The following is a 19,658-nucleotide window of genomic DNA, read 5'->3' on the forward strand; positions in this document are numbered from 1 at the left end:
CTTAGAACTGATGGATTACTATCATTCTCTTGAAAAATGCTTTTCCAAAATGAATTCAATCGCACTGTACTTCTAGTGTACTTCTTAAGAGATACTGTTACAGAAGGAAGAGAACACACGCGCTGAAATTCTGTAAGAACATTGTCAGCGGTTGAACCAGAAAGCCAACGATTTTCCGTCAGAATGTCAAGCAGAGAAGTCATTCGCCGTGCTCGAAGTTTGGGATCAGCTGCGACAGAAGGATCAAAGCATGTAATTGCTCTTGTCAGTGGATAAGCTAAAGGACTACGTTCCAACAACTTTGACACTATTTTCGCTAATGCATTGCGACAATCACGACGGAACTCCATAATCTGAAGGTGTTTCACAGATTTCAGCAACTTCTTTAGTGCAGCATGACATGCAAACCCTATATCAATTTTTTCAAATGATGTTAGATTCTTAGTATCTTTTACATCTATAGATTTAGGACTACTTGCTGTTTTAAGTACCTCTTCTTTTACAAACCTTGTCATTAGGTTGTTCAAAACAGATGTGAGAGCACTGTGCAAAAAAGGGGCCAAAGGTAGATCTGATTGGAATTCAGTGAGAAAAGGTTCAACATGATTGGCCAGGGTTATGAAGAATGCAAGTTTTGCTTCTAATAGGGGATCATTAATATCAGCAGAAAGAGTTTTGAAACTATCAATTTTTGGAGCTTTCCCTTCACCCTCTACGCCTTTCACAAAAGCGGTCAAATGTGGCAAAATACTGACTGCTTTCTGTGCTACATTTGCATTAGCAAGCCAACGCACAGAACAGAATTTCAATGGAAAATCTGCAGACCCTGAATGCTGAGTATAGATTGCTCGTCTGGCAGGAGACATGTTGAACAGGTAGGATGCACTCCTAAGGAACTTGTCAATATCCCACTGTGTCTCTTCAATGCCACTTTTAAAAACTCCGTGAACTGTATGAAGACCACAGCTGCCCAGTTGTAAGATGACGGAAGCAGTAGGATCATCCTTCTTAAGTTCCAACCTAAAATCCGTCAAAAACTTGTTATTCACATTTGGACCATCCATAGACAACTGAAAAATCTTTTTTTCACTGAGGGGATATATAGCTTCCCTAAACCCTTTTAGTAAATCACTGGCGGTAGTACGGCCAAAGAAAGCAGACATGAGGTACCGTGTGCTCACCTCTTCTGTAGCAGAATTATAGAAACGAACATTGATGTACATTTGCTGCCTCTGTGCCACTTTGTTCAGAGATTCATCAAAGCCCAGAACAAAGTATTCACAACTATGAAGAGTGCCTTGTAAAAGGTCTTTAAAATAAGGCGCTAAACCATATGTAGTCAAATATCCAAGCTTGTCACGCTGTAACTGCATTTTTGCTGCAATCTGGCTATCAGGGAACATGTAGCTAAAAATTCCAACATTTTTAGCAGCAGCCCTCACTGATGAATGTGTAGCAATGCTCTCTAATGTCCAGACAATTTCAGCTTTTGTAACATCATCATTCAACAAGTATGACTTTAGTCCACTAGACGTAGAGGCAAGACTTTCCTGTGCAGTAGATGATGCTGGCTGCATTGGTCCAGCCAGTGTGGGTGAGTAAGATGATGCAGCTGATGTAAGTGGTTGTGCTACAGTTATTGTCTGTGGTGAAGATGTAGACTGGGAAAAACACTCACTCTGATAAACTATAGGATCTTTTTTCACCTTTAACTGTAAAACTGCTTCTAGGGACATTGAAGTTTGACTGCTGTTGAAAGGTTTCTTGTGCTTAACACTGTTCGGATGGCTTGTAACTGCTCTTGTTCCCATGTTGCTCAAACTAAAGCTTTTATTGCATATGATGCATAACGCAGAATGAGGATTCGATATTCATTGAATCCACGTGAACTGGCGCAGCCAGTCTTCATTGAATAATAACACATCGGTTGAACACGGGTAATAACATCCACACACACGAATCCAGCTGGCAGCCATTACCAAAACATAAAAAGAAACTGCCTCTGGCACAGAACAAAAGAAACACTAGCACACCCTACCGAAAAGTACGGTACTACGCAACTAATTTTGTTAAACGTCCTAGTAAAACCGTAACAGAAAATACTGATGCCCAAGCAAGCAGTAATTGTACATTTTAGTAAAATAATTATTAATTGCCTTGAGAATTTCCCTGACTTTTATGAGGCTAGGTTAGAATTCCCTGACATTTCCCTGACTTTTCCAGAAAAAAAAATTTCCCTGACATTTCCCTGTTTTCCAGATTTGTCGACACCCTGTTCCAACGTGTGATGCTTTCAGTTTGTAGACAATAATTTAGTGTACAAATATGTATTATGTACATATTTATACGTTAATATATGGTTAAACAGTCTACATTTACCTGTATTTCTCTATCTCTGTGTTTTTAAACGAGATGCTTGAAGTGTTATTCTTTGTGTATGTGAAATGTACAACTGTGCGTGGCAGTGACTAACTGTATTGTATAAGTGCATAATGTGTCAGTCAAAAGATGACTATTTTGTTGAAAAAGTATTACAAAATATTTTAGTTTCATATTTGTTGGATAATACATATTTTTATGAATAAAGACAATGTATAAAAATAAAAACTATAACACAGAAATATTCTGTTTCATAAACGAAATTGAAATAAACCCATAAAATCTTATTCCTACTTCTGACACATCTGATATTTGTACCAAACAATGTATTAGGAGAACTTACTTAATATGTATACACAAACAACTAACTTAAACTACTATGAAATCAATAAAAATAAATTAAATCAAAATTGTCTTTTTAATGATTGTAATTAAAAATATTTTCACAACAAAATCAGTTTAAGGGAGCAAAACAATGTATTTATTTCATATTACATTTTTTATTTAATATTTATTTCAAATCATTAGCTTTTCAAAATAAGGGTCCTGTTACTGTAAGAAAGTAGACACTTTACAAGCTACAATGCAAAACAGCTGACATTCTACTACCTATCTTCAGCTATCTGACTGTGGACCATCAGCTGTCTTTATATAAGATGCCTTCTCAAACAAATACCAATTGACTAGCTGCCCATTTGGTCCTCTGCTGGATCTGACATTGTTTGTCAGGTAAATGTAGGTTTGGTGCTTGTGTAATGGATGATTGTAGTTAGGATGCTGCATCCCCTCCCTAAGCTGTGTAAAAATTATTTATTTTTTCAATGGCATCCTGAATTTTAATATTACCAGATTACTATAAATTTTTTTTTTAGTTCCAAGTATTCCTGCTCAGATAAGTAGAATTTACATTCACAAAACTATCATACAAATCTGTGATGAATATTTTTAACTTTTCCCTGACCAAAACTTCAAATTTCCCTGACTATAGAAAATACCACCTTCACCATCCCCACATATGGCATATTAGGCATAAAACAAAAACGATCATTCAAACAGAATCTTGCATATGCCATTTTATAGTGTGTATGATAATGAAATGAAACACCAACTAAAAAAAACTGATTACAGTCTGGGTGATGGCAGACAAGAGCATGACACATTCTCCTCAAATTATTATCACTGTGGAGATTTTCATTACTTGTTAGGATTACCAATAAATTTCCTGACTATCTCTGACCAATTTCCACTTCTCTGAATTTCCTCTGACTTCCCAGTCAATGATCTGATTAATTGACTTTCAATAACTTTCTGTTTACTATGATTTTAAACAATCAAATGCTGACTTGCCTATTACTAAAAAAATTAATTGAAAATTCACCAAAATAACATTTCTGAATAAGCAAATTAAGTACTCATGATGAAAACATTTATAACCAAAATATTTACAATGATAGTTATCCTACAACTACATACCATAATTATATACTTCTGTTTGTACTGGAAACCTCCGAAAAAACCAAAAATAACAAAAATTATATTGAAGAAATTGGCAAGGATTGGAGCCCACATGTATCCTAGAAAATCGAAGACTTGGCGTTCAAGGGTTAAAATCTGCAACATAATCAAAAGGAATTTTACTGTCCACCAAAACATCCAACAACCACCACCAACAATACTAAAACAAAGCAACACTCAGACCAAGTATAAGAATTAAATGCATAAACTTATTTCATACAAACGTGACAACCATGGGTGATTAAATGCTGGGAATAGTTATCATCATAATTGTCAAAATAAATGAAGCATACACAAAATATTGAACTGCTTGCCCAATAAGAAGTCGTAAGGTCCTGGGTACAGTATCGCTGCAAGATAGCCTACCAGTTGTTTATGCTTGTAAGTCGTTAAATGAAAATCAATCAAAGATACAGCTTGCAGTAGTTTTTGTATTTGAAAACTTTTTACACTACATATCCTGGTAAAAGTTTTCTATCAAGTATTCAAGTTTATCTTTTGATCCTCATGGCATGATACTGTTTATTCTGATCCTGTGGTGAATGATGCTCGCTGTTTTAATTTACTTAGTACGTCAAAAGATCCTGGACATTACAAAAACTTCTCATACAATAATTATGATCATAAGTTTAATACAAATAAAAACATTTTCACAAGACCTGACATAAATTTGTTTGTATTGTGATATTTTGGTTTTTGTTTGGCCAGGATCTTTTGACATACTAAATTAAAACAGCAAGCATCATATAATAAAGGATAAATATATACAGGATCATGCCTTCAGAATCAAGTGATAAACTTGGATACATGATACAGAACAATTACCCATAACCTATAATATAGGTTATGGGTTCCAATTGGAAACAATTGGAAAGAAAAAATAGCTTTTGTAGTTATCACTGACTATTAAAAGTTCTGAACATATCTATATCCAGTTAAAAACTAGTAACCTTTGAAATGGCAGCAACATTAATGACTAATAAAAGGAAATCATATTTGTGTTGAATGTATAGGGCCTACTTTCATTTACAAATAATTTTTGAAATATACAGCAGAAAGGGGGTAAGCTTATTGGGAAATTACCACTGAATGTGGATAATAAGTTGGTAAAGTAGGTATTGGTACATGGTAATGGCAGGAAAGGATGATCTGAGATTTCCTTCATGTGTTTACCTGGTGTACAGGGAAATGTAAATATTTTAAGTCCTGCTCGATTTCCATTACATATAATAACACTGTAATTATATCAAACATGTGTATACTAAAAATATTTTTTCAAATCTGTAAAAACTAAATGTAAAAAATTCTGAAACTTGTTTATCTCTTAAAGAAATGGACATGTTCTTTTGTTGCAAATGTATATTGTAAATATTCAATGATTCATATACAAATGACATGGTACCCACCATAAACAAAGGCTCAATGGAATACATAAAAGAAAAAATTTGAGCAAGTCTTTCAGTACTCGCCAGTGTTGTGTAACTTGGTAACAGGCAAATTCAGGAGTTCTCATATTGCAAATACACTTATATAACAAAACTTGAACACAAATTTTACACAGAATTATTTAAAATAATGCCGAGTGTGAGAAATATACGCAAACTGTGATTTTTACTACATTTCTTGATGCTAATAACAAATCACATGTAGTTTTGCACCCGCCGCAAGAATTTTCTGTTGGAGCAGCTAAGTCGACTATTGAATCATTAGAGTAGCGGACCAAAATATTAAAATATATAATGAAACGGCTCCGATAAAAGTGAAAAAGACTTGAAAATATACAAAACCTCGGCTATGGACCTGATTTTCAACAAGGAATTTCATTAAAATATGCCCCGCATGTTAAAATTCACTTAACAGTTAATACAATAACATTTCCCTTTGTGATTGTGAACTTTTATGTGTGGATGCATATGATACATAGTTTCCTTATCTGCAGCTAGAATTCACTGCGAAGCAGCTACATCGACTATTGAATCATTTGATTAGTACACCAAAATTTTAAACTATATAATGAAATGGGTCCGATGAAAGCAAAAAAGACTTGGAAAAAATATTAAACCTCGACTATGGACCTGAATTTCGACAAGGAATTTTATTAAAATACTGCCCATCTTGTTAAAATTTGCAGCGGGCTGCACCATAGGTTCTTTGTAACATCAGCCGCCCATCCATCATTTCCCCCCCTCCCTTCACTCCTGATTGAGCAAGCCTTCCTTTCCTCCCCTCCCCCCTCAATGAGCTTGCGCCGGCACATTAGGGCTCTGCCTTGCCTTTTTAAGCCCGATCGGCCCCTTATTACAAATCTGATCCTGTCATGAGGCGCCTCTGTCTATGCTTTTAGTCAGTTAATGTAAGTCATGGTTGGAGTAGCTTATTCGTTGCACACGAGGTGGCCTGATGGGTTTGTGTCGTTTCCAACCAAGCGTTTATGTTACTTTGCGCCAGTTCGTATCTAGTTGGATAATGTTTGCTAAACTGGCTTGCATTGCCAGTTTTTCACTGATCCTTGTGCATGGCAGTAATGTGTTTCGTATTTTCTGTCTTACTTGCCATGAGTTTGAGACCTCAGATACTTTCTTGTTGGGTCGCCTTGTCCTGTTTTTTTTAGTTTTCCTGCGGCGATCTCTGGCTACATAGTCATGCCTAATTCTTAAAATTTGCTGCCGTAATGTAAGTTGCCTTTCCTTGTGTCTTTTGGCCCCCCTGGCTGGTTTGGCCGTTTCCTGCGCCTCATGGTTTTCTTGTTGGTTAACTGTGTTTCTGTCCATTTGCGTAATTTGCGCTTTCAGCATGATAGGGCATAAACTCACGATGGGAAAGGGATCTACCAGTGTCACGATACTGTAGTTAATTTGGTAATATACATTGTTTTGCGTACGCTCATATTTGCCATGTTTGTTAATGTTATCATATTAAGATAAATTTTTCCCGCAGCTCATGTCTGCATTGATTGTGTAATGAGTGATAATATGAATCTAAGAAATACCGAAATGGTTGGTCACTTTTATTGTTGCCTTTGATTGGGCTACTTTTTGTAAAGTCTTTTTTACTATGCATATCACATCGAGTAACACATGTTTTCCAATTTAGTGCATGTCAGTTTGTTAAAACCTATTTACCACTTGTCTTAAGTAAGAAATAAATATTTATGGAACTTAACCACCCTCTTTGCAAAGCTCACTTAACTGTTGAACTTTATAGCAAGGATTTTTGCACCGCTTAAGCCTTGTGCTCTGTGTTTTGAAGCGCAGTTTGGAGGTTGCTTGGCACCATGTACAAGGGCCCTTCAAATTCATTAAACAGTTAATACTATAAAGTTTCCCTTTGTCTTTATGAATTTTGGTTTGCACTATCTACCACAGATGGCAGAACCGTGGTTGTTACACATTTCTGTTCCTTGACTTCCATCGCATTCACAAAATTACTGCCACCAAATGCTGTGTACTGAGAACTAGGATGTTACACGTAAAAAAAAAAATAAAAAAAAATGTTCTGCTATCTTAAATTGGCCTATTTCCAAGACAAAACCTTTATTTTAGTATGTTTCAGTGAAATTCATTACTAGAATGGGATTTTTTTTTTGTATTTTAGTTCCTGAATATTTCCGAAGCAGCACTAAGCCAGTGTTTCCCAAGCACCGGGCCGTGGAACATTTTTGACTGGGTGTCAAAACATATTTAGGATGCAAAGATTCTTTTAGTGTTTTTTTTAATATGTATTTTAAATCTGACAGGGTGTCTACCAGATCTAGTAAATGAAATTCCCTGATTTTTCCAGGTTTTCCAGGTCTAAAACTGAATTTTTCCAGGTTTTCTTTAACACAATTACAACACTCCACGAAACTGAAAAAACTGCATAACAATACATTGATGGGTTTCAAAGTATTTCAACTTACTTAAATTAGTAAAAATATTACCTTCTTCTAGACGTGGCCAAAGTGACTCAATTGATGGCAAATAAAACATGCTGCTACAAATATTTCACACACAAAAAACATTAGTAAAAGGAAACTCCCGTCAATTTTGCAGTGACTCAACTTTTGCGTCTATAGCACTTGCTTCAGAACAAGCCAAATCCAACACTAGAGCCTTCTTAAACTGCAATGCCTTGATCTCCTCTTCAACTCTTATTTTTTCTGCCTTCTTCTTGTCTGTAGCTTCCTTTTCTTTTTGTTTTGTTTGCAGGGCTTCCTTACGCCTACAACTAGCATTTCTTACATACTGTAACATGGACTTGATGATATCAACATGCTCTACACCTCCAGAACGTTGAACAAAGTCATACACTTGTCTTTGTGCAATCAGTGTTTCTTCCTGCAAGTTTTCAGTCAGCAGATTAGAATTCACTGAAAATCCTCTTTCCAATGATGCATTTCCATCATCATCCTCACAAACTTTATAAGGCCTGTTTTGGCAAATACTGTATGTGCCTTAAGAATGAGCATACACAAGTGATCAAGGCGCCCATCTTCTCGAGAAAAAGACGAAAACAGTGCTTCAGAATCTTGCAAGGAACATACCAACTGATATGATCACTCAATGTTATCAGCTTCTTGTCCTGATAGCCACCTGTTTCCAAGACAACATTCTAAACTGTACTTCACACGCTGTTTCCTCACACCCGAATTTAAAGCCATAGACGTACATAAGCAGGAAATTCCTTTGGTAAGTTTGTACTTCAGGGGACTTTTGTCTTGAACTTTTTTACCATAACCTTTGGACAAGTCCTAACATCATTTTTTCAGTAACAGGACAGACTTTTCTGGTACTTTTTCTTTCTTCATGGCATGGCGTACTGCATAACCCAACTTGATATTGTTAGCAGTAAATAGATTTTCCTGGTTATCTACATCCAATCGAGATACATTGTGTTTTTCCCTAAATTTCTTCAGTACCTTTGGTTTCACAAACTTTCCTGCCAAAGCTAATAAAATGTCTACCAGTGAATCATACAGAAAAGGTGCCATGGGTGCTTCACTTTGGAACATTGTAAGAAACAATTCAAGCTCTGATGCCAAAGAGTGGGAGAATGTAAATTTTACTTCTAGAAGAAACAATTCCAGCTCTGGTGCCAAAGAGTGGAAAAATGTAAATTTTACTTCTAGAAGATTATCTTCAAGAACACTTTCCACTACCTACATTGAAAGACAGATGAAATAGAAACTTCACTAACAAATTTCTTTAGGTGGGGTAATGTTTTCATGGCACGCTCAGCAACTGCAGTATTTTCTAACCATCTGATTGCACAAAATTTCTTGGGAAAAAGCTCTGATCTAGTTATTCTAATGTAATCTGCCCTCCTTGCAGGTACATGCTTAAAGAAAAAGTAACTGTGCCTCAAAAAACTAACAACGTCCCATTGTGTAGCAGAAATTCCAGTTTTGAAAGCACCATGGACCGTATGAAGCCCACAGCTACCAATTTCTAGCAGCGATGGCGAATCTTCACCAAAAGTGTCTGTGATATGTATTTTCAAAGCAAACAAAAATGCCCAGTTTACGTTGGGGGCATCCATAATTACTTAAAATTAAATGCACCTGTAGGTGTAATCTGAACGCGGGAAGCACATGCCGCAGCACGTACATCAGCAGGATAACAGACCAGCTTGAACTAGTTTGTATCAAGTGATTTAACGCCACTTCCGAATCCGATGGTAAATAAAATAAAAAAGGACGTGGGAACTGTTCCTTATTTGCCATTCAAAAATAAAAATGGGAGGGGATACACTTGATGCTACGTCAATGCAAGCTGATCAATAAACAAAAAAAAAGTATTGCCAACTACAACCTACCAAACAAAAATTCTCTGATTCTTGAAAAAATTCCCTGATTTTTCCCTGATTACAATATTCCCTGATTTTTCCAGGTTTTCCAGGTTTTCCAGGGTCAGTAGACACCCTGATCTGAGTAAAGCCCCAATGTTTGGTGCCAGCTGGCAGTTTTGGCAAGTGCTGTGCCAGGAATTTGTAACCAGCTCAATGCATAATCAGACCAGGCACATGCATTCTATAGGCCCAGGCTAAGAGAGAAAGTGTTTGACAAATGCCAAGAACGGGTGTGTTTTGAGTCGATGCTGCCAAATATGAAACTAGGGATGTTGCAAAGTGCTGTTCCGATAGTGTTTACTCAAAGTCAGTACATAAAACCCGTAAACATATTTTTATTGTGTTGACAATGTTTTTCGTACACTTCCCAACCTTCCAACTAAAGAACTCTGGGTTTCTCTGCAAGGGATCTTACTCACAACTGGTTTGTTTTTGACCTGTAGAAAGCAAATGATTTTAATGATACCAGACTGTATATAAACAGATTATTATTTAATAAATCATGTTTCTTTGTTATACTATTTCACCAACTGTGTTTTTACTATCTTTACGTTAGAGGGCCTTAGCAAAATTTACTGACTGTCAGGCTGGCTGCGAACCAATGTTCACTCTTGTGAAAAGGGTCACCTACAACCTAAACATATAAGCACCGAGCTGGTAACCAAGTGGTTTTTGAGTTCACTTTAAAACTGGAAATCTCATAGCTCTAAGCCTCTGTATATAAATATGCTATGTAACTGCACCTTTATGTTTTGAAGCCATGCCATATGAGACAATGACACTCCAAATAAATTTTTTTGCAATAATTTATACAGTATGATTTGTGCTCAAGAGAGAAATTTTTTTTCAGCCAAAATTAATAAAAATTTTATCAGGATTTCTCTCAGTAGAATATCAAGTTTAGTCATCAAGAGACTATAAACATTATTTTCACGAATTTAAGCTAACTATTTTTAGTCATAAAAATTAGTAAATTAAGGATATATGTCGACAAATATTTGCTTTTAACCCTCTACTAGAATAAGTGTGTTACATTCCAGGTTGGCCCAGCTAAGCAACCCAGAATAGTAACAAGACATGTTTAATCACTTGAATAATTTGTTGATATGCAATGATTCTGAATTTTTGTTTTTAAGAATGTTTTATTACCAATTGAAGTCAGGTTGAGTACCGGTAGGTACCTACATGTTTCAATATCATTACTTACACTCTTGAACAACGTTGTCCAACTCTATTCAGTAGAAGATACCATGTGATATACAAGAAATAAATTTAAGTGCTAATTTTCTTACAATTTACACATTCTAGAGAACATATTCAACTAGATTGCTTATGCTAACAATAGATACAATGGTACGTAATATTATGTTTGCAAAGCCTAAAATATTTAATATGTTCCAAACAAACAGTAGGGAATGCATTGTACATCAACTCCGTGCAGTTCATCAACTTCATGGCCAGGGCATTCCATGGAGTTGATGACCACGGAGTTGATGAAATGGTGTTAGTAATTTTGCCATAATTAAGATTTTTTAGGTTAGGAAGACATTGTTTTATATTTTACAAGTATTCTTTCTTTGCTTTTAATTCACATTAATCTGGATGCTTTCAGCAATTAATTCCCTACTATTCAGAGAGCATGGAGTTGATAGGTAATAAACCTACTCACCTAATATCTCATTTCAAATAACTTAATCCTACTAAATCACTCACTACCACCAGAGAATCACTTTTCCACATGATACATAATGGCTTAATCTATGGAACTGTTGCAATTAAAATATTGTTGCCAATGCCATCCTGTTATTTTTTTTTTACAATTTCTTGTTTTCTATGTTTTCTATGGAGTTGATGGCTACTTTGGGAACAGAACTAGATAGGAGAGTACCACAAAAAAAAATTTTTGTTATTTTTTATATATATATACACACATATATATATAGTACAGAACTACTCATTTATATTTATTGCATTTTCTTTTCATACAGTATTTTAATTGTAACTAAAAAAAACTGTCAATTCCAGTACTTAAACTACATATAGATGTAGTGAGCTACAGTCCATGGAGTTGATATTTCAAGAACTTTAAGGGTTTCATTAATTCTAATACTGATCACATTCATAATTTGTGAAATGGCACATATTTAAAAAATTACATTGAAGTTAAGTTATATAAAATCTGTAAATTTACTCAATATAATAAGACTAAAGTAGTTTGTTTCATCAATTGTCCCTTTTTCTGAGAATAACCCATTAATGCCTGTATTGGGAGTCTTCACTGCTTCAGCTGTGCTCACATAATATTTGATGAAATATTCAACTATTAAAACTTATTTATGTATAAACTGTTTTTTTTTCTACACCAAATCTGCAATTACATTCTTGAATAAAACTGTTGTGGATAACTAGGTACCATGGATGCCAAAGAGGTTGTTTACTTAGCAAAGGAGCCAAACCAGTTAATTATGCCTAAACGTCCCACAATATTACTACGATATATGTACAGTACCTATTTAAGTTTACATGTACATTTATGTATTTTTAAAGCATTCAATCTTTCATAATTATTTAAAATGAGGTAAAAAAAATTAATAACAGAACTAGGTGAGATAGTAATAACACAACAATAGAAATTATATTATGTCCCAAGGGAACCCAAAGCAATTGAGATCAAAATGGATAGATAAAGTAAGAATGATTGATAAAAAAAAAATAACAGTTTTCAAACAAAGGTGGTATCCTCAATTCACCAATTAACAATACATTTAGTTTCATTTATCCAAAATAGCTTTGCAAATAAAACTTAACCAAAAAAATTAAATGCAGCCCTCCATGTCCAAATTCTTAAATATTCCTTAGAAATATATGTGTGCGTTTCTATTAAATATTTAGGAATTTTCAAAAAAAAATTGTTTGCTTAGATTATTTTATTCTCATTTTAAAATATTACATACTTACATCAACCTAAAATCTCTCGAGAAATGTGATACAGCCTGATATTTCTTGGTTAATTCTCAAAGCTGTTATATTTGTCTTAGTTGACATCACTATATATAAATATAATTTACTGTCTTACATACCTTAACTGTTAAATTAGTATTTAAATTTTAAGTTAGTGCTGTTATTTTATTCCTGTATAATTTTTTTAATGACTAACCACAATAAAACTTATGAGCTATAAGAATATTAAAGTACTATAAAGTATACAATTACCTTTTATGCAATGAATATGCACTATTTAAATAAAATTTTACAATATTGGTTGAAATTATATTTTTACTAAAATAGATTTCCATTGGAGACTTAAACATTATGAACAAGTATTTAAGGATCATCATAAAAATATGTATGTTAATTATTGGGATTAAGTTAATTTTTAAAGCATTTGTCATAAAATTATAACAAAGGAATTTTTCATTTGGAGTTACAGGGTATAGCCTAATAACTTATATAAGTACACTGGAGTTCCGCTAATCCAAACTAATTGGGGCCGTGATTCAGCAATAAATAATGTGCACCTGCCATCTAATGTTTTGTTGCGGACCAGTTGAGCGCTGTCAATGTGTTGTGTTCGTTAGCACATTACACTTTACCTAGGCCTAGATTTAACTACATGTGTGTTCCTGTTTTGTGTTAGTACACAGTAAAATTGTCAAGAAATCTGAACATAAAACTTGCACACTTAAAAGATAAATTAGAAGCTTTAAATGATTTGAATAATGGTGAAAGTGCAGGTAAAGCCACTATAACTGATTGGAAGAAGAACTGTGCCAAGATTAAATAGTTCTGTGCAAATTCTTCAGAAAAATCTTGAAATTCTACAAACCTCGAGGCTGTCAGTATTCTGTGGTTTACACATGAGCTGGAAAAGGGAACTCCTTTGATTGGTCCTCTCCATACAAGAAAATACAATTCATGTCAATAAATTGATGAATGGTGACATATTCAGTGCAAGCATAGGGTGGATAGGCCAGTAAAAGAAACGACTTAGAAACCATCACCTAACAATCACCAGGGAGCAATTATTGGGAGATCACACTACAGCTAAAGAGTATTTGACCAAGTTATTGGATTTAATTTTACAACAAAATTTTTCCCCGGAGAAAATATACAATGCTCATGAAACAGGTCTAAATTTCAAGGCCTTGCTTACAAAAAGTCTGGCTTCAAAAAAAAAAAAGCTCCGAGCTTCAGAATGAGCAAGTTACGTGTGTAATGGCAGACCTATAGGAGGGGGGATGTGAGCAATTTCCCCCCAACCCCCCCCCTACCCCCCAAAAACCCAAAAAAAACCTGGAGCAATAACAAAAACAATCTTCTCCACACCACACCTGTCTATAAAGTAAGTTCAATTTCTTTTGGTAAAAATGTGTAATTCTATAAATAATTTTACAGCTACTGTGTGCCGGCGGCAAGGAAAGGTCCATGGACATAAAATTCCCACCGCTTCGTGACGTCACCTTCCAAATGGTCATTGTTCCATCTCCTCCTTTCCCTCAGCTGTTCCTACCCTCTCCCCACATGCGCTGTGCTCGTCCATTATGTCAGTAATTTCTTGAGAATGGATCGTTCTCCTTCGTGCAGCAGTAGACAAGTCATCATGTACTAACTTATTGCATTTATTAATGCTTTAACTATTGAGTGTGTGTGGACAGCACTAATGTAAGTTATATTTCTTATGAAGTAAATTTCTTTTAGATTTATTTTTAAAATTGTTTCAGCCTGTCCTTTGAAATTATCTTTTGGAATTTTCCGTTAGTATTTTTGCAATTTTGCAGATGTTGTCAAAACTGTGATTTGGAAGAAGCATGTTCTCGTTCAGGGCTCAAATCAGGTTTCACAAAAGATAACATGGTAGCATGGTTTGTTAATCACGTGGCCATTCAAATAAATTTGGGGATTTATATTTTTGTGTACTGAACATGTCTTATTACGTTAACTTTGAATTGTTACATTTTGGTATTACTTAATGCTCTCTGGGAGCAAAACGGTTAAGGGTAGTTGGTTGTATTCACCGCAATTTGTTTGACGGTGTATTATGGTTCTTTATTCGTGTTTATTCTTTATTCGACATTTCTGTCGTGCGAATGTGTTCACTTGTACTGGGTTGGAAGGCACTTATGTTGCCTTTTACAATAAGCTGAGAGTTGTAAGTGTAGTCATAGTTTGGTTCCGATGACATAATGTATCATATTCCAGAATTCTTATTGGTAAAAGAGAATTATCGATGGCCATTCAAGAAAAAGCTTGTTAATTGAGGTTGATTGTATACGAAGGCAGAATGCAGAAAAAGCGCGTGAGTGTACGCGGGTTACATTGAGGACGTGGGTTTACGTATGACGACGTACATCAGACAGCACTGTTTCATGAAACCAATATGAAAGAGGTTTTATTCTCCTCAAATAGTTGTTTTCTGAATATGTAATTATTTATGAACTTAATTCATTGAAACTGTAACACGTCATTTGGTAAAGCATATGTAAGTAATCTTTATACTTTAACTTAAATTTGTAAACTAAACCTTTAATAATTGTTATATGCTTATGCGTAGCGAATTGAAGACACAAAATGTTACATGTAAACCTTTGGTTCTGCTAAGATAATGTACACTTCTGAATTGCGGTATGTTAGATTTAAAGTTAAGAGATATACTTTGGTTTGTACACAGTAATAATTATGTTCATTACTCTCGTTGAGTAGGCACATGGAGAAAAAAATTAAGGTGTGATAAGAGACGGGCATCTTGTTAACAGAAAAAAGCAATTGTGTAGTTTAATTTCATTGCTGCGTGCAGAACACTTGTGACCTTATCTACTTGTGAGCTCACTTAATAACAATTCTTTTGAATTCTGTAAACTAAAGTGGCAGCTTTAGTATGTTTGATGATTTATACTTAATTAATGTAAGGCTGGTTGCCAATGCTACATGGATGTATTTATCAGGACTTAAATGTTGTACCTGAAAGAAGTTGACAGCATTAAATAAATGTTTAGCTGTTTGATTGAAAGATTCTCGTGGTATTTTTGGCCTTGGATCTGTAGTATCCTCTAATGTCATTTCATTACATTTTCAAATAAAGACTTAAAGCTGCAATTAGTATTTCATGTTTTGTGGTTAGGTTTTTTGAGTGATTAAAGTTGGACTCAGCCCATGTTAGGTTCAACTGTTCAGTGTACAATTAATTTTATAACTTTTTAAAAGGCATCAGAAATGCCATGGTATAGCTTTCTAAGTGGCAGTGTTTTTATTAATATTTTTGGACCACCCATTTAACTGGGAGGTATTCTATACCACTCAACACTCTTCGGTAATCCACCTGCCCCTCCCAAAATTTGAGGCTGGGTCATCAATTGAATTTGTATGATGGCTTGTAGTAACACTGCAGGCAACCATAAGTTACCATTGATGTTTATCGGAAGATTCGCTAAGCCTCGTGTATTCAAACATGTTAAAATTTACGATCTTTCAGTGTTCTATAAACACAAAAATAAAAAAACATTGGGTGAATGGGAAACTTTTATTGAGGGGTTATAATGTCAATTTGTTTCTGCAATGAAGCATTTTAGTAAAGAAAACAATTTAGTATCTCGTGCGATTCTCCTACTAGACCATGTGAGTGAACTACAGCATTACTTCTACCAATGGACCAAAAATTAAAGTTTATGTACAGAAGACAATTTCTCAGGACTCTCATAGAAGGTGAGAGGAGCAAACTGAAATCACTTCACAAGATAAAAAAAAGTAAACAACAAGGATGCAACTTATTGGGCTGCTGAATCGTGGAACGGAGTGACCCAGCAAGTGCTTACAAAAAGCTTAAGGAAAAAATAGCACACCAAAATCTGTGGCTGTATATTTTAAAAATCTGTAACTATAGTCTGTTGCTTAGCCAGCAAATTTCATATAGGCCTACACCTTTTTATGGGCTCAATTCTATAATTCGATACCAGATTCATATTGGTTGAAAATAACAGCGAGGAAATTAATGAAGTCATGAAAGTTGGCCAATGATAATAAATTGAATAGTGGAACGAAGGAAAATATATTATTAGCAACAGTAGTATTGGCAACAGCGAATGATAGTGCGAGTTTTGGAACAAAAGTAGTGGTTAGTTATAGGAGGAGCGAATTAATAAGTAGAATTGAATATAATTTTAAATTTAATAAATAAATACACAATAAGCATTAAGTAGGTACCTACCTAATAATAATTTTATTCTACATGTAGATCAATGAGTGTAGTAGTCACACGAGAAGAGGAAAGTCGTGTTTATTTATATTTAAATAATATAATGGTACAGTGCAGAGAGAGAGTGTGTGGTTGTGACTGTAGTAGTGACCAGAGATGTGATGGTTCAAGTTTCGTGGTAACAAATAAATTAAAAGGAGGAATGGCAGATTGGTGTAAATTTATAGTCTTCAATAGAAATAGTGGCAGAAAACAATTATTGCCATAATGCTGAGAAAGGTAAGTGGTTTTATTATGGCTTTTAAATGTTTGTAATATGTAATTTTATGTGAATTTTGTTAGATGTGTTAGGTGAGAGGTGTGCTGTGCGTTTCATTTGCAATAGTTGAGTGAACGATAAAAGTTATTACTTAGGTAATGTAAAAATGGCTTGTTTTCCTATGAGTAGTGCATTCATTGAAGTGATAATTACAAAGCGAAATATTTGGTAAGTGTAGGTCATTTTAGTAAATTACAGGTGGAGGATATCATACAGGAGACTAAAATTATACAAGGTCTAGTTTGTTTTGTGATAGCGGTATTTCATTTGTATAAAATAAGAATTTTCATAATTAAAAATTTGTGATATTATGAAATAGAAAATAAGTCCACCAGGTCTAGTCTATTTTGCAATACCGATATTGAATTTTCTGAACGTGAGACGCTTAGAAATAATATTTTCTCTGTATCATAAAGTGGAATAGTCCCACCTGGTCTATTCTATATTGTTATACCGTGGTGTCGCCAAATAGATTAGAGCAGGAGGAAGGGAGGGATTATAGTCTAGTTTACAATAACAAAACAAGCATAATATTGAAAAAATGAAATATGCAAAAAATAGTGTGTTTGTTTTTCCCCGCAAAAAACTTCCATATTCCCGTGCTTGTCCCGAAAGAAAGTAAGGGTGGAAATGACGTACACGAAGTCATCATCGTGACGTCATTAATAATGTTATGGTATCACCAACTAGAATAGTCACTTTTATGTTATACATAACTGTCAAATGTATAGTACGAACATTCAATTTTTTTATATTAAATACATGGTGTACAGCGACTCAAATCTTTAATCGAAACTCTATTTCTAAAAATCAAATAACTTTTTTTTATATTTACAACCATGCTTTAACAGGAAATCGTTGTCTGTTACTTAATTTTTTTTCCATGAAAATCGCAAAACTACATTATTACCAATATGTTAACTTATTCAGAAATTTTAATAAGTTAATTAAAAACATTATGACTTAGCCCTAGATAGATAACACTAGGACATCAAGACTCACCAACTGTAACACACATATTGACAGAAGAAAGTAACGCCGTTTATATATTTCCATAGCATTAAGCCTTCAAACTGGTATAATTCCGGGAATCGTTTTCTCTCACATTCCATACCGCAAATATGTTAACCACAATTTATTATAACACCATGTTTATTGTATTGTTGACAAACAATGGAACGCACGAAGCGTTCCCATGCCAATGTTTCAGCAAAGACTAAGAGTGAGAGTGGGTGAGGAAAGCTCCGAGGAGGGGGAAGTGACGTCGGGGGTGCCACAGGGGAGTGTGCTGGGGCCTCTGTTGTTCACAATTATGATAAACGATCTGGGGGAGGGCATGAAAGCCAGATGGAGGCTATTTGCAGATGACTGTGTAGTGTATGAGGTTGTGGGGGAAGGGGGATGTTTAACAGAGGACTTGATAAGGTTGGAGCAATGGACGGAGAAAAATGGAATGTCCTTGAATGTTGGTAAGACAAAAGTTGTCAGATTTACAAAGAGGAGGAAAGTCACACGAAATGTATATTACTGGAAGGGGCAGGAGATAAGAGAGGCAGCAGGATATAAGTACCTGGGGGTGACACTGAAAAATGACCTAGGATGGGCGGAGCACATAGAGGGGGTGGTCAGGAGGGGAAGGCAGGCGCTGGGGTTGCTTGGTAGGACCCTGCAGGGAGCTGGGAGGAGGACAAAGGAGAAGGCATACTCCACATTGGTCAGGCCAATGTTGGAGTATGCGGCGGCGGTCTGGGACCCCTACCTGGTGACTGAGGTGAAGGAGCTGGAAGGGGTGCAGCGCAGAGCGGCTAGGTGGGTGATGGGAATGTGGAGAAGGAGGGAGGGGCAGGATGGGAAACTGCATAGCCCAACGGAAATGATTAAGGAGTTGGGGTGGGAAACGTTACAGAGGAGAAGAAGAGTGGAAAGGTTGGTCAGGATGTTCAAGGTGCTGAAGGGGGAAGGGGGATGGGGGCAATTGGGAAGCAAAGTACATAGAGGGGAGTACAGAGGACGAAGAGACCACAGATGTAAGCTCCAGAGGGTGTGGAGGCGGACAGAGAGAGGGCGGAACACCTTCCTGGTGAGGACGGGGAGGGAGTGGAATGGGCTGGGGGAGGAAATGGTGGAGGTCAGGGATGGGAGGGAGCTGAGGAGAAAGCTGATGGAGGGGGGGGGGAGAGGGGAGTGAGTGGGAGTTCTTGCCACCGGGTGAAAGCCCAATTGCAGGTTAAGTAATAATAATAATAATACACTGAAGACTGTCAACGTAACAGACCAACAAATGTTTGTTTGATTAGCACTCTCTTTACGCTCCTCTGAGATCGAAAACTAATTGAGATAATTTCATGGAAAAAAGATTTGAAAACGACTTTGATCGAGGTCTACAGATACCAGGTCATCTCATTCCGCTTTTTTGCTGTCACTGGTCAA

The 19,658-nt window shown here is 35.5% G+C and overlaps 1 protein-coding gene across 3 annotated transcripts in view; it reads right to left on the reverse strand.

The window, feature by feature from the left end:
- LOC134529421 (sodium/potassium-transporting ATPase subunit beta-1-interacting protein) overlaps positions 1-18,456 on the reverse strand; it is an 84,664-nt gene extending 66,208 nt beyond the window's left edge. For 2 of the 3 annotated variants that reach the window (XM_063363478.1, XM_063363477.1), the window contains exons 1-2: positions 18,231-18,456; positions 3,853-3,990 (exon numbers count right to left, since the gene is read on the reverse strand). In XM_063363478.1, the coding sequence (XP_063219548.1) occupies positions 3,853-3,990; positions 18,231-18,284 (192 nt within the window). In that variant the 5' untranslated portion in view covers positions 18,285-18,456. The remainder of the gene's footprint in view (positions 1-3,852; positions 3,991-18,230) is intronic. The other variant, XM_063363479.1, reaches the window with a different exon arrangement.
- Between the last annotated feature and the right edge of the window lie 1,202 nt (positions 18,457-19,658).

The sequence above is a fragment of the Bacillus rossius genome, chromosome 2 (assembly GCF_032445375.1).
Source record: "Bacillus rossius redtenbacheri isolate Brsri chromosome 2, Brsri_v3, whole genome shotgun sequence".
Lineage (NCBI taxonomy): Eukaryota > Metazoa > Arthropoda > Insecta > Phasmatodea > Bacillidae > Bacillus > Bacillus rossius.